We start from the raw sequence: 14,865 nt of genomic DNA, 5'->3' as shown, positions 1-14,865 counted from the left end.
TTTTTTATCAATACTTCATCATAGATCCATACACATAAAAAAAAAAATAAAACGAACACATTATATTGCTCAAAAGGAATACATGATTGTCGGTTCACTGCGCACAGCAGGCAGTTTTTACGAATATTCACACACACGCGCAAAAAAAAAAAAATCAAATTTCTTGTGTACTATACGTAAGGTAAACGTGTGATCACCGTAATTACAAAATGCTTGTTTTGTGATTGATTTTGTCAATTGCATTTTCTAACTGCAACCGATACCGATACCTTCGATTAGGAATTCTTTATATATATATATATTTATATATATATATATATATATATTATTCTTCTGCATGAATATTGAAACATTTTTCTTTTTTGTACGTACATACAATTGTTTTGTTGTCGTTTCAAACGTTCTGTATCCACAATATTCACCGTATTCAGCATGATTACTCCAAGAGTTTACAGTTGCGTGTTTACCATCTCGTGGTTGCTCTTCCTTGTACAACTCATCGTGTGTGCTGCCTTTTCTTACCGTTTAACTCCTCGATCTGTTCACACATAGATCGAGGAATCGAGTATGCGTAGTAATAAACGGATGAATTGATGAGCACTGAGGTAGAGAGAAGGGAAAGTATAAACGAAAGTATAATTGAAAGAAGTTGAGAGAGAGAGAGAGAGAGAGAGAGAGGGAGAGAAAGAGGAGAGTGAAAGTGAGAGAGAAAGGAAGGAGGAAAGAAGGGAAGGAAGAAGGAAAGCGAGCGAGCAAGCAAGAAAGAAAGAAAGAATGGAAAGAAGGGACGAGTAGAGGAAAGGAAAAAAAATTAGGGAAAGAGAGGGAGAGAGAGAGAGAGAGAGAGAGAGAGAGATCGGGTGCAAATATATTGTGTATAACGTTGTATTATGATTTTTCTATCTCTAAGATCGTTTCGCAAAGATGGTACGCAAGAGATGAAAAAAAAAAAAAAAAAAAAAAAAAAAATGAAATAATATTGTGAGTGTTGGCACGACGACATGGGCGTGTATGTACTACCATGAACGTTTATATCTGATTTAGATTCTCGTACGGTGGTCATCGAACAGCCGTCGCATTCGTGCAAACTCTGCGGTAAAACGTTTTGGAATCGGGACTCGATGTACAAACACATGAACATGCACAAAGGGACGACTCAGTGCCCGGTGTGCCATAAAGTGCTGAGCCGCACGACACACATGAAGCGACATTTAAAAAATCGGCACGGTTGGCTAGGCGTGGGGACGACCGCCGCAGCCGCCGCAACTGCAGTTGCGAACGCCGCAGCAGCAGCCGCAGCCGCAGCCGCAGCCGCCGCCGGGAATGGAGCCGGGACAGGAGGAACCGCATCCACCAACGCCGTCCCTGGTGTCGTCCCCGTTGTATCCGCTGTCAGCGGTGCCTCCACGCCGCCCGACGCCTCTGTCACCACGCCTCTGCCACAGCCTATTTCCGTCTCCTCCACCGCGATCGCCCACCAAAACGTCGGAAGTCCCACCGCTGGTCTCGAGCCTAACGCCACCTACACCACTATACGCATCAGGGAGAGCAGCGTCGAGAGAATCACGTCTAGTCCTATTCCTTAGTGCGAACATATCCTGCCCAACCCGTATACCCGTCGACGTAAGAGAGGATAAACAAACAAACCATCCCTACCCCATTTCTCTTCTTTCTTCCTACTCCTTCTCCTCCTGCTCCCCCCCCCCTCTCCTTCTTCTTTCCTCGCGTTTTTTTTCCCCTTCTTCATTCGTCCACTCCTCTCCTCGTATCGTACGCGTATCGTTTTCGATCCAAGATCGGAAAGATTTTTACATATATATATATGTATGTGTGTGTATATATATATATATATGTAGGATTAGGTTATAAGGAACGGTGGTGATCAACGAAATGCGATGTAAATAATGTAAGCGAACGGGCATCTAGCATCGAGCTCGAGTTCGAGTTCGAGAGAAGGGAAGACACGTTTGCTGATTTTTTTTCTTTTCTTTTCTTTTCTTTTTTCTTTTTTTTTTTTTTTTTTTTTTTTCATTCGCAAGTAATAATTTTCTCTCGGAAACACGATGCGTAAAATATCTCTCTAGTCGTCGACGGGAAGCCTGTTAAAGAGACGCCTATCGTCTTACACTTTTCACCCTAGTCATTTATACACACATATATATGTGTGTATTCGTTTGAGTTAATGTGTATTTATCTGTATATGCATATATACGAAAGAGGAGAAGAAGATGGTGTGTAGAGAAGAGAAGAGAGAAGAATGGAAGAAGGAAGAGAGAAAGGAAAAAAAAAAAAGAAAAGGAGATTCTAGATTTCTCGTGCGAATTACGTTTACCGTAGGAGGAGAGTAAACCTATATTATTAACGTTTTTTATAACCAAAGACATGCTATAGGAAAGAAAGAAAAAGGCAAATTATTTTATCTAGTCAAATGAGTTCGGTACTTAATAGCGTGTAAGGAGGAATGTGCATCTTTCTTTGTACGATCGATCAAGAGTATACATAATGTTCGCGTGCTATCCTGAAAGCGGTAGATGATCAATTGTGAGACTGAGCAAAAAAGAAAAAAAAAAAATATGTACGATCGTTTTCGAGGCTTCGATATGTTTTTTTTTTTTTTTTTTTTTTTTTTTTTAAGTTAAATAATCTTTCCGACTGACGACATTCAGCGAATATCTTTAACCTCGACGAAAGTTTCGTACCGACTATCGGTATATTTCTCTTTTTCGCATACGATCGAAGTAATAAAAACCTTCCTCGAGGTATGACCAATTCGTAATAATGTGTCCACGGATACGTAAAACGTATCCAATCATCGATCGAACTTATATATATATATATCGAAGAAACGTGCCATTTTCATTGCTCTATTTTTTTTTTTCTTTTCTTTTCTTTTCTTTTCTTTAAGTGAAGAATACGCGAAACTGTTCTCGCGTTCGCGTTTTGCGGCCAACCTGTTCTCCGCATTGGCAGTAGTGTTGACTTTCGAGTTGCTCATTTGTTCGTACGTTTACCCCTGGATTAAAATTTGGCCATAATATATACATATATCGTTTTTACGATATTGAATATATACTCATATGTACTATTTTAGTTATAAGCTTGCTCGGAAGCTTGCCGAATTCGTGTTCACGAATATGTACGTACTACCAACCAATTATTATTTACGGAATGTAAATAGAATTTTATTTTCGTTTACATCATCTATATATATATATATATATATTATATTCCGATATGGAATGTAAAACTTTAATATGTTATTTTTGTGTTATCTACTTTTTGTTTATTTTGTTATTCAATATTGTTTGCTTGTTTCTCTTTAGTTAGTTTTTTAATTTATCTTTTTTTTATCGCGTTACAATTTTATTTTAATCCAAAGAATTAATATAATGCCGATAGCGATAGCTCGGCCGGATCTAATCCGATAATTCGAGTCTTTTATTTCTGTGCAATTATACGAAGAGGCTATACGAGGTTTGGCTCGGTATTGATGATCTCTTATTTGCTACATGCCAAAGTTTTTGAACTAAAAAAAAGTGAGGAACCAAAAAAAAAAAAAAAAAAAAAAAGTGAAATGTACGAATTTTGCGGAAAAAAAAACTTTATTGTACAAATCGAAGCTAGTTGACAAAAATCACCAAAGGGAACAATTTGACACGATTGTTCTGAATTCAAAAACATCACGTTCACTGCGCATCACCGATTATCGAAATTTTTTTCACCGTAAAATATTTTCTGCGTAAAATCGTTACGAAAAGAATGTTGTTACGAAGAACGGCGCGTGTTGTAATTAATTTTTAACTGAGACATCGTGTAGCGACGGTCGATGCTCGCCGATTTTTAAGTAACTATTCTTCGTCGCGCGAAGAAGTAAATTTTTTTTATTGACGATGCTTGAGTTACGATTTGCAAATCGCATGCGTCCTATTTTGTGCTTATTATATATATATATAAACATATATATTTTACGTCGCACAATTTGCACGTATATATATATATATATATATTTTTTTTTTATCGTGTAATTTCGAGTCGTTTTTTATCGAAATTGGCAATTGTTTCGTTAGAGAGAGAGAGAGAGAGAGAAAAAGAAAACTGTTCGACGTTTAATGGGATATATATATATATATATTCTTTTGTACGTCAATTAAATTTCTCCCTTTTTCCCTTATTAATTTATATTAGTTTAATTTACGATCGATAAGTGAAAATTCTTCTTTCTAAGCGTTTATTTATACATGCTTGTGTATATGATATACAATTTGAAAAAAAAAAAAAAAAAAAAAAAAAAAAGAAACGAATGTGCACATTCCTCAGAAGCCACAATACAAATAAGTACAAGATTGCCAATTATTACTTTAGACAAATTGATATTTCTTTCTTTAATTATTTATATAAAAATAAGAAGTATCTATATATATATAAATAAATAAATAAATAAATAAATATATAAATATACAAATATATATATATAAATATAAATATATTAAAAAATATATATATATATATTTAAAAATATATTATAATATATCTCTCAATTACACAATCTTATGTTTGGCTTATGCAAGTTAACGATGTAAGTAAAAAAGAAAAGGAGAAAAAAAAAAAAGAAAAAAAAAAGGAATATGTGTGAATAAAGTTTCAAAATGTGAATAAAAGCAGAGTTATTTCTTACATACAAAAAAATCGAAATAACAATCGAAAAAAGCATTTTCGATACGATGTAAAAACTTGTTAAACTTTAAAAAAAAAACTTGAAACGTTAAAAAGATGAGTTATTGTATCTTCGATCTGCGCACAAGGAACACGACACAAATTTCACACTCCCCCCCCCTACCCCCCCCCCGTTTTCCAATTATTCTGAATTCCAGACACGAGTCGATCTCATACGAGTCGAGTCGATAAAAATTAACTAAAAAAAGACGAAAGTGTAAAAAGTTGGACGTTCATCGAAAGAATTTACCTCTTATTATTATCTACTCGTGTTAAGGAAGAGGATCGGGGATGAATAATTTGCGTGTGTTCGACAATCTATATATATATATATATATATATATAGATATTATTTAATTTATATCCGTAAATAAAAACTTTTTTTAATTAACATCGATTAACGATTCTGTTTTTGGAACACGGTTATAATTATTTTACAGCAATCGTCATTGTTATCGTGTTAATTGTTGCTTTAACGTGTTCACGCTTCTCACTATTATACTTTCGTACGTTTTTTTCAATTTTGACACAGGCATAATAATAATACTCCTATTAATACTATGGCTAGTTACATTGACCGTTACCAAGGTCCGTGAATCGCATCGAATCGATGTAAGTTGTTACTAGGTAAAAAAAAAAAAAAAAAAAATCGGAATGAACAATTAATACCTTTAGAAATTAGAATAGGATCCTCGGTTGATATCGCGAGTCACAGAGCGAGAACGATCTGAAGCGATCGTTTTTCTTTTCTCTCGTCGAACGTAACAAACGCGTCGTTTACATTTACATTTGTGTACGGCATGGAAGTGTTCGGCTCTGGTGAAGTGAAAACGCGTATCAACGGAGGATTCGAGGTGGTGAAAGTACGGTACATCCAGCACAGGTAGAAGAATGAGTCTAGTCTGTGTTTACGTGTTACTGTCCCCTCGATATTTTGACTGTGAATTGTATAATTTGAAACTAGAAAGCATTGCTTAAATGAATGAGGAATCGGCGGGTCACGTGGCTGTTAATGTGTTGCAGGGGGGGTGGGACGCAATCGGAAGCATGTTGGCGATACAACTGGTCAAGTGGTGATGCAGGGTCCAGGGCGTTTTTCGTGCAGACTCTGCGGAAGCGTTTACAAGCACCTTGCTTCGCTGACCCAGCACCTCGAAGTGCATCGCAACCAGACTACCTGCATTCTCTGCCATACCACTCTCAGTCGTAGAACCGACCTGCGACGTCACATGCGTTTGAAACATAACATGCAATGGCAAAAAACGATCCAGAAGCAGCGCAGCTCGAAAAACGAATTGGACTCGTAAAAACATTTCTTTCGAACGCGTACGGGCATTGCTTCTCGCTCCGCCCTCGTCCCCCACCTCTCCCCGCCTCGCCTTCCCCCACCATCCACCGTGGCCGCTCTCTCCTTTCTTTACTTTCCTTCTTTCTCGTTTCCCTCGATTCAAAAGTATTTATATTTTCTTTTCTTTCTCCACGCGCTAGCACTGAATAAATAAATTAATTATCGAAACAATAACGCGATATAATATTATAATATGTTCGCGCACAAGTTCAAGTGATGTTAGTAGAGTCGAGAAATCGAAAACTGCTTTTTTCTTTTTCTTTTTTTTTTTCAAATTCGACGTCGTTCTCACGATTAGGTGGTGTATAATAAGCGTGGAAAAAAAAAAAAAAATTTGAGGACAGTAACATGAGACTCGACAATTTGTATTTATCGTTGTTGTTGTTTTTTTTTTTTAAATCCCGATCTCATTTTTTTTTTTTTTTTCTTAAAACTCGGAAAATTCGACAAATTAGGGGACGCACGTCTCTCTCTGTTCGAATAAGGAAAAAACTAAGAAACGATTCGAACGATTCGATCCTGATTTTTCGTTAAGCTTTTGTCCTTTATCCTTTATTATATTTGTGATACGCGTGATTTTTTTTTTTAGCAAGTCGCGCATGCTCTCGCTTTCGTTTCTCATCGCTACGCTTTCAGTGTAAAGTGATAAGAAATCGAAAGATTTTATTCCAATTTGTAATCCTGTTAACGCGTCTCTAATAAGAATTCTAGTCAATGTACAGTACAGTACAGTATTTTTTTTTTTTTTTTTTTATATATATAAGTGATCGTTAACACGTTTCTTTCTCTTTAATCGTATACTCGCTTATATATATCGATTTTATAATCGATGTAATGGTTCCGCATGGAGATCTGTGTTACGCGCACCGGTTATTACTGTTATATGCGCGAAAAATGCTTCGATAACTATCGCGTTCGAGGGGGAAAAATTACGAGATCGATCGATAATAATCGACGACGTGACCGAGCGATGGTTATCGATGGAGTGCGTACGAATCTTTTTTGCAGTTTTGAATATAATGCACAACGGGTAATAGAATTGATGAAATATTATTATTAAAAAATATCCATATCGCACGAATATTAGAAGAAATTATGAGGGACGATTTCGATGCGAGTAACACGACGACGATAAAATGAAATGAAAATGTACGCGCAAGAGATGGCGTTCTTCCCATCCTCGAGATACTCGTAGCTAAATTGTTCCGAATAACAACTTTCGTATAGTGTTACACTGACTCTGTTTACACGTCTCGTTGCTCGCGTGCTCGACGATTTTTCTTTGCGATAAAGATGAACTTAGCTACTACTACTGAAAGGAGCGCATAGACACAGTGCCTTACACACAATTTATCTAGTTTTACATTTTACATACATACATATTATAACTTTCCAGATGTTTACCACAGTTGAACGCGTATAAGAGAATATAAGAGAACTGAAAGAGTTTTATTCTTTTCACTTGTGGCTTCGTGTAAACATTGTCTCTGTATAAAGAAACGACAAAATCTTCTTCGTTCGTACCTTCTTATATATAAAACCTTATATATACATATACACGACAAGAATGTAATTTTCGATCGATCGATACGGTCCGGAAACTAATTGTATTTTTTAACCTGTTCTTTCTCATTCTTGTATTCGTTACTTTTTTTCTTCTCTTTTTTCGCGATTTCACGAGTCTCGAAAGTGTCGCGTTACCGTTCAAAAATTCGAAGACCTTTGCCGAGTATTTAAGTTTCGCGTGTCGCTTCATCCCAAAACGTCTTGGAAAAAATTCTATTTATTCTCCCGATATCGATAGATCATATCTGTATCACGAAATTCTTAGGAATAGTTACGATTAAAAAAAAAAAAAAAAAAAAAAGAAAAGAAAAAAAAAGATATAATTACTTCGTAATATTTTAGGAAGGATACGTTCAAAGCTTATAATATAGCGAGACGAGATATATATTGTGCGTAATGCGACTCGTAATGCGACACGGTGAATCTTAATTAATATAGCAATGAAGATAAAGATATTAAAAAGAGAGAAGGGAGAAAATGAAAAAAAATCTCGGTAATTTCGATTACACGTGTCTGACTAATTCGCGAGATTACAGACATTCCGTACCAATTATCGATACGAAATTATACGTAAAGAGACTTCGTTGTTCGATAAAAGACATTGTTTATGCACAATGAAGCACTTAACCGTAGAATTACCGTAGTTTTAAACTTAGATGTTCGCTGTTGAAGATCGCACGAAGTTTCAAGGTAAAAAAAAAAGAAAAAGAAAAAAAAAAAATAATCGTTTTTCGACATTACCTACTTCGTAAACAATCGATTAATGCATTACCTAAATGTTTAGTGAAATAATGTATTTGATTGCGATGCGTTTTTTTTTTTTCTTCTTAGTTACTAAGTCGAATATGAAGAGTGACGGCGTAAATTTGTACCGATTGTCGATTGATCCGCGCGATAATCAGCGCGTTTGCTGAATCGATTTCGACCATCACCGTTTCAATCGTTACGTCGTCACGTCGATTAAACGAGTATTTATTACTGTCGTATATATTTTACGATTACACGCGCGCGCGCAAAAAAAAAGAAACCAAAAAAAAAAAAAAAAAAAGAGAAAAAGAAAGAAAAAAAAAAGAAGTGCATTTACCAAAACGATTAGTTCGCAGATGAAGGATAATTCCGTTTTGACATACATTTGACAGGTTGTCAGTAGAGCGAGGAAACGATACGCATAGGTATCACACGTAAAAATCGATAAAATTTTTATTTCTATATATATATATATATCGCAAATGCGAAAACGCACCACGTACCTAGACACAAGAGATACAAAGTGACTATAATAGATACATGACGATCGAATAACGACGGTCGATAACCGCAAGCTTTTTATTTCAATTTAAGAGAGAAAAAAAAAACGTGTTATACGAACGTAATATTAATTGTGAGCTTGTAAGTGAGTTAAAAGTGACATAAAAATATGCTTTAAAATGTTATTACAGCAATGTAAATAAATCAATTTACAACGGAAGTTGCAAGTGTTGATATTTTTAAAAAAGAAAAAAAAAAGTGACGTGGCTAGGTACTAAATACAACGTAAATAAAATAGTTGCGATCTGAACGGGATAAAATTGCGAATAGACAGAATGGCTTAATTTAATTTATGTCCCAGATATATTATACCGTTTCACATTATCAATTACATTTAATTCGATTTGTGATATTTATTTACAAGAGAGTAAAAATATATAACGTAGATATAACAAATGCTCTTTTAAATGTTCTTTTAAATGTATTATTGATTACGACCTTATTTTCTATTTCTATTTGTGGGTGTGTGAACGTATATATATATATATATATACTTCTTCAACTTTTGTCCTCTTTTTTTTCCTTTTACAGTGTTATTCATATTTTGCAGTGTTTTCAATACGCACCGTTGTAAAAGTTGCTAGTAATAGTATTCCATTTATCGGAAAAGGGAAACTTTATTCGGTTTATACCTTCGTAACGAATTTTCTCAGATTCTTTCTTGGAGATTCTTAACAATTGTTAAAAATTTATTGAAAATTTTTAATCAAATTCAACAATACAATTTCCATTTTCGAAAATCACAATTTACAATAACAATGTGATCTTCGCGGTACACAATACGTTTCCTTTACACTTTCCGTTATTTCATAATATTCATTGATAATAATAAAACTTGCATAACAATAATTGTGGTAATATTTCTTTTGTTTTTATTATTTCATTACGTTCCTCACTGAGATGAGAAAAGGGATAAATTCGTTACAAGTTATTTGTATGGATATTTGTGGGGATTAGTTGTGGAAAGTAGTTGTGAAGAGAGAGAGAGAGAGAGAGAGAGAGAGAGAGAGAGAGAGAGAGAGAGAAAGAGGAATTTAAGAACATCTCTCGATCAAAATATTTATTTCGATACGATACGATATGATTGCAACGTTTAGTTATAGGAAGAAATAAATTTATAGAGACGCACGCAAGGATACCGGCATGGAGTTTACATACGCCAGGATCGTTCTGTGATAAATGCGGTGTAACATTTACAACGCAGCACGCTCTTCTACGGCATATTACATCGAGACACGAGGAGTCGCAGAGTTCTACCGCGTTCTGCAATATTTGTCAACGATTTTTCAAAACAAAATGGAGTTTGGCAACGCATAACAGTAAATATCATAGAAACTGTTAATGAAATAATAATAATAAGAGGTCAAATTTTCGAATAACATTTATTCAAATTCGGATCGGGTCTCGGATTTTGATGAGAATTGTAAAATAAACTTAGCAGAATCGTATATATGCTACAATTGTTGTATGCGAAAAGGTATATAAGATCATACTAGAGAGACAGAGAGAGAGAGAGAGAGAGAGAGAGAGAGAGAGAGAGAGAGAGAGAGAGAGAGAGAGAGAGAGAGAGAGTAATTATTACATTATCGGTTAAGCAAGTACTAGGTGTCTATAACTAAATTATTTTATTAAATATTTATTTCACATTCTCTAAATGTTAACTGTTCAATCAAATAGAGAAACAAAGACGATTACAAGTCCTTGTAATATAACACAGCGCAGCGAATGTAACATTGGAAAGCATCCTATTATATTTGTAGTTGATCTTGTACAATCTGTAATATTCACACACACACACACATACATTCCAGAACAAGGAATGTCATAATTATAAGCCCCCCCTTAATGCGAGTACCAAATGCAATACTGATCCACCTTGAACTTTATAATCCTGCGCCGTTTTTTCGTCATTCCTAAAAGACAACAAAATATTTTTTTTTATATCTTCATCTCTCAAATTCCTTTTCTGTTTTAGAAAACACACATTCAAAATCGTCAATTAATTAATTTAAAAAAAAAAAAAAAAAAAAAAAAAAAAAAATACAGCTATGAGTATATAATTAGTAATAAATTCTGATTAATTTTTATGTAAATATAAGATATATATTTGACAAGGAAAAATAAGAAGAAATGATGTTAAAATATCATAATTGATGGAACAGGAACAAGGAAACCAGGGCAACTATACAACTCAGATTCAATAAGGACTGTAGAAAGTCACTTTCCAGAATATGTTCCATCAACACCAAAGAAGATGAATGCTACGAGAAGATGTAAAGTTTGTGCATCTAAGGGAATGCGAAAGGAATCTCGTTACTATTGCGCTTATTGTAATGTAGGGCTATGTGTCACACCGTGTTTTAAAGAATATCATATTAAAAGTAATGTCGAATGAAAACATGAATTAAACACAATTTTCTCTTTAAGAAATTATCTCTTGTACAATTATGTAAATTATTTCTATATTCAATTATAATACCTACATTTGCTTTCCAGAAAATATCAATCGTTGTTGTTGCGGCGGTATTCCTTCCTTTTCTTCCACCCTTTCCTTGATCCTTTCTACCTTATCTGTAGGTTCTATATCTATTTCAATCTATGAGAATAATGATATCTGTGATTGCTATTAAACTTAGATATATGTCTGCTTGTTTTATATATATATATACATATATATTTAAAATATATTTGTGAAATGCAAAATATATATATATATATATATATATATAGTGAATAACAATAAATACGAAAAAATATATCTGTCGTATGAAACAAACTCTAATTAATAGCGATACATTATTAATGATACATCAAATGTCAAATTTTACATTTTTAATTGACAACACGATTTTGCACTAAACTATCGTAGAATAGATGATTTTGCTTCTATAATTGTTTTTTTTTTTTTCCTTAACGTATATCGATAAATTTTATATATTAAATCGTCGAATCTCATTAAAAATACATAAGATTATTTTGCAGCTACTTGCCTCCTTTCCGGTAAGAGTCTGAAACAAGGTTAGAATATATTTTCAGAACTGATTATAAATGTTGTAGCTCCGTCTCCGCCGGTCAATGTTCTTACCTTCACTTTGATCAACATTGTTTATGCGTTAAAAAACAATTTAAATAATAATCACTGTATGATTGCAAATTAAAAACTATTGACACAAATATGCGGTTCTTTGAACTGTGGATAAAAAAATTCTGCACAAGTTCCAATGAAAACTCTTTATACCTCCATCTGACGGCAATTCATGAATGTATATATCGATAGTTTTCAAACTTCAAACAATTTCAATTTATTAATACATTTCTTCGAAACAGATGTATTCAAATCCTTTTTATATACATATTCGATTCTAAATTATACAACCATAACTCTTTTATAAGAGATTATGAAGATAAACGTATTTCATAATTAAATAACGAAAGCATTGGTATCAATTTGTACAAATATAATTTATTCATAATTTTTTAGTAATAAGTTTATATCAATTAATGTTATAGATAATGTTATAGATAGTGTAACAATGTAATATAGCAATGCATAATATATAATATTATAATGATATTTGTACGTAATCTCATTAAATTACAAATTAAAAGTTATACATCTTTTTACAAAATAAAAATCGACGAATAAACATTGTTTATCATTACATTTTTAATTTTTCTTCTTGAGCAATTAGTTGATTTTTTATTTTCTGTAAAAGTTCCTTTTTAACAGAATCTGGAACAAGTGTTCTTGCTTTAGTTGTGACCATCGAAAGCAATTTGTCATAAGTAATGTCATGACCATGTTCTTTTATTAATTCTTTACAGATTAATTTTACTTGATCCCTCCATCCACATTCGACTAATCGACGACGTAGCAATTCTTTCAGCCTAAAAAAAAAAAAAGGAAAAAGAAGGTTAATTATTATTTTAACGTAAAAAGTGTAATGCAAAAAAAAAAATTATTGAAGAGAATAAAAAAAGTGATATACGAGAATTATCGATAGAATAAAAATATATATTATTCACAGTTAAATATTCAAATTTAGTATTCAAACATAATTCAAAGTAACGGAATATAATATTATAAAAAAATATATGAAGAATACAATGAATATATTTACCCGTCACGATCGCCAACCATAACTAGCCTTTGATGTGGAGCAGTCTTCATTAAGAATATTAATTTTATCTATCTTAATATTAATATAATTATAGATTTCTTTTCGCAATTCTAAAAAGTTTTCCAAAGATAATTCCACTAGTCACCTCTCACTAACATTTAAGACAGGTTATGTTGTTTATCTTTTCAACTTCATAACCTAACAACTTTCATTTCTCGCATAGACGATGAAGTAGCCGAACATGATTGTAGGTTAGGAAAGTGTCGTTTAAAGTGAGTCTTCATTAAAGTAATGTTATAAATATTTATTCACAAATACTTAACATTTTTACAAATGAAATATTTCTTATTCGTACATAGGTATGTAAAATTTAAAAAAGAAATATCCGAATAATGAATAATTGAAAGATATTTTTAGAACATATATGAAAAATTGTGCAATATTTGTAATAAAAAATTTTATTATAATTATATTTCATAATGCGTATTTTATATTAAGAATCATTTTACATTAATAATATCCTTATAACTAACTTTCAATATTTTTATTAATTATTTTGCATTAATTTTTTTCATAAAATTTTATGAAAAATTAATCTACGTATAATTCAATATTCAATTATTCAATATTGGATATTTTATAATAATTATCATCAGTCTCTCTTGTATAAGTAATATTTATCATTATTTTAGGGAATGGCATCAACACGAATAATCAATTATGTTTCATACAAAAGACTTGTAGCAATCTCTAATTTAAAAAATGTATGCATTCTCTCTGCTTTTAATATTAATTCTAATTTTCGACAAAATGCGTATTATTGCACAAAAAAATCAATTGTTAAAACAGATCCTGTGGAACGTGAGAATAAAATACAAGTTGGATTTGCGGATGTAGGTAAATTTCGTATATATCTGCGAAAATATACATGATGTAAAAATCGATGCTACTCTGATTATTATTTTTATTTCAGTCAAAGAAAATACAAAATCTATTGGATACTTAGGCGTGATAATTGGTGGTATAGGAATTACAGCTTTCATGTTTTATATCATTTTTGATGAATTATTTTCCAATAAAAGTCCAAATAGTGTGTATAGTAAAGCGTTAGATCGCTGTATTAAACATCCTAAAATAATAGATGCTCTTGGAGAACCGATAAAAGCGTACGGGGAAATGGGTAGACGTAGAAGTCACATAAGGTAAACTTATACTCGATTATTATTTTCCATTATCATCTTTTTTATTATCGCTAATGATACGTATAATATTACGTATAATTGCAGTCGTATTATCTTTGAAAAAAATGGAATACGTCACATGAGAATGAAATTTTATATACAAGGTATAAGAAGACGTGGAACTGTACACTTGGAAGTGCAAGAAGTAAGACATAATGCTTTAAGTATTAGTATTTCTTAGTACGCTTAATTTGATCTTAATTCAAAATTTAATTATAGGATACATCTGGTAATTACATATACAGATATTTATACGTAGTTGTGGATGATATTCAAACTGTTATTAAAATAGAAGATAATAGAGAGGTGAACAAAAACTTCAGTACCGAGACAGAAGATCAATGGAGCTAATATATTAGGTCTTTCTAATTAATATTTGATATATCGTGTATAGAAATGCTTATAATCGATTATTTGCAATATACGATTATTTTAAATATACTTTTATAAAATTTGTGTCAAATAAAAATGCTAGAACTTAGAAAAATTGTTTTATACTCATTTATAAATAATAGATAATAAAAGATAATCGCAAAATTAATTACGATAACGCATATTTGGTGAAAGG

General features: G+C 32.4%; 5 protein-coding genes across 8 annotated transcripts in view; 3 read left to right on the top strand and 2 right to left on the bottom strand.

Annotated features, from left to right (window-relative positions):
• The window catches only part of LOC100864320 (zinc finger and BTB domain-containing protein 6-like), a 23,038-nt gene extending 11,673 nt beyond the window's left edge, over positions 1-11,365 (top strand). The window contains exon 6 of one of the 3 annotated variants that reach the window (XM_086904214.1): positions 11,098-11,365. In XM_086904214.1, the coding sequence (XP_086760340.1) occupies positions 11,098-11,330 (233 nt within the window). In that variant the 3' untranslated portion in view covers positions 11,331-11,365. Of the gene's footprint in view, positions 1-1,044; positions 2,298-5,736; positions 6,233-11,097 lie in introns of those variants that run through there. The other 2 variants (XM_012490640.3, XM_086904212.1) reach the window with 2 other exon arrangements.
• On the top strand, positions 7,471-11,435 carry LOC147658054 (broad-complex core protein-like). The gene is made up of 2 exons (XM_086904218.1): positions 7,471-8,317; positions 10,057-11,435. The coding sequence occupies exons 1-2, from the start codon at positions 8,284-8,286 to the stop codon at positions 10,275-10,277; spliced, it is 255 nt and encodes an 84-aa protein (XP_086760344.1). The 5' UTR covers positions 7,471-8,283; the 3' UTR covers positions 10,278-11,435.
• Nedd8 (Nedd8 ubiquitin like modifier) lies at positions 10,546-12,464 on the bottom strand. The gene is made up of 4 exons (XM_086904219.1): positions 12,021-12,464; positions 11,926-11,943; positions 11,419-11,531; positions 10,546-10,848 (listed from the first exon to the last, which is right to left on the bottom strand). Exons 1-4 carry the CDS (start codon positions 12,036-12,038, stop codon positions 10,764-10,766), a joined length of 234 nt encoding a protein of 77 aa, XP_086760345.1. The 5' UTR covers positions 12,039-12,464; the 3' UTR covers positions 10,546-10,763.
• Positions 12,379-13,325, bottom strand: e(y)2 (enhancer of yellow 2). The gene is made up of 2 exons (XM_003696202.3): positions 13,057-13,325; positions 12,379-12,823 (listed from the first exon to the last, which is right to left on the bottom strand). Exons 1-2 carry the CDS (start codon positions 13,104-13,106, stop codon positions 12,595-12,597), a joined length of 279 nt encoding a protein of 92 aa, XP_003696250.1. The 5' UTR covers positions 13,107-13,325; the 3' UTR covers positions 12,379-12,594.
• On the top strand, positions 13,068-14,784 carry LOC100867020 (mitochondrial import inner membrane translocase subunit Tim21). Of its 2 annotated transcripts, none has more exons than XM_031918538.2 (5): positions 13,068-13,415; positions 13,749-13,953; positions 14,030-14,258; positions 14,343-14,442; positions 14,517-14,784. In XM_031918538.2, exons 2-5 carry the CDS (start codon positions 13,752-13,754, stop codon positions 14,646-14,648), a joined length of 663 nt encoding a protein of 220 aa, XP_031774398.1. In that variant the 5' UTR covers positions 13,068-13,415; positions 13,749-13,751; the 3' UTR covers positions 14,649-14,784. The 2 variants fall into 2 exon arrangements, with proteins under 2 accessions (XP_031774398.1, XP_012346097.1); XM_012490643.3 differs by having other exon boundaries at positions 13,208-13,328.
• Positions 14,785-14,865: the final 81 nt, after the last annotated feature.

This window comes from Apis florea, unplaced genomic scaffold (genome assembly GCF_048593485.1).
Source record: "Apis florea isolate Af1SG1 unplaced genomic scaffold, ASM4859348v1 contig_2350_pilon, whole genome shotgun sequence".
Classification (NCBI taxonomy): Eukaryota; Metazoa; Arthropoda; class Insecta; order Hymenoptera; family Apidae; genus Apis; species Apis florea.
This window is presented reverse-complemented; position numbering and strand designations above follow the sequence as displayed.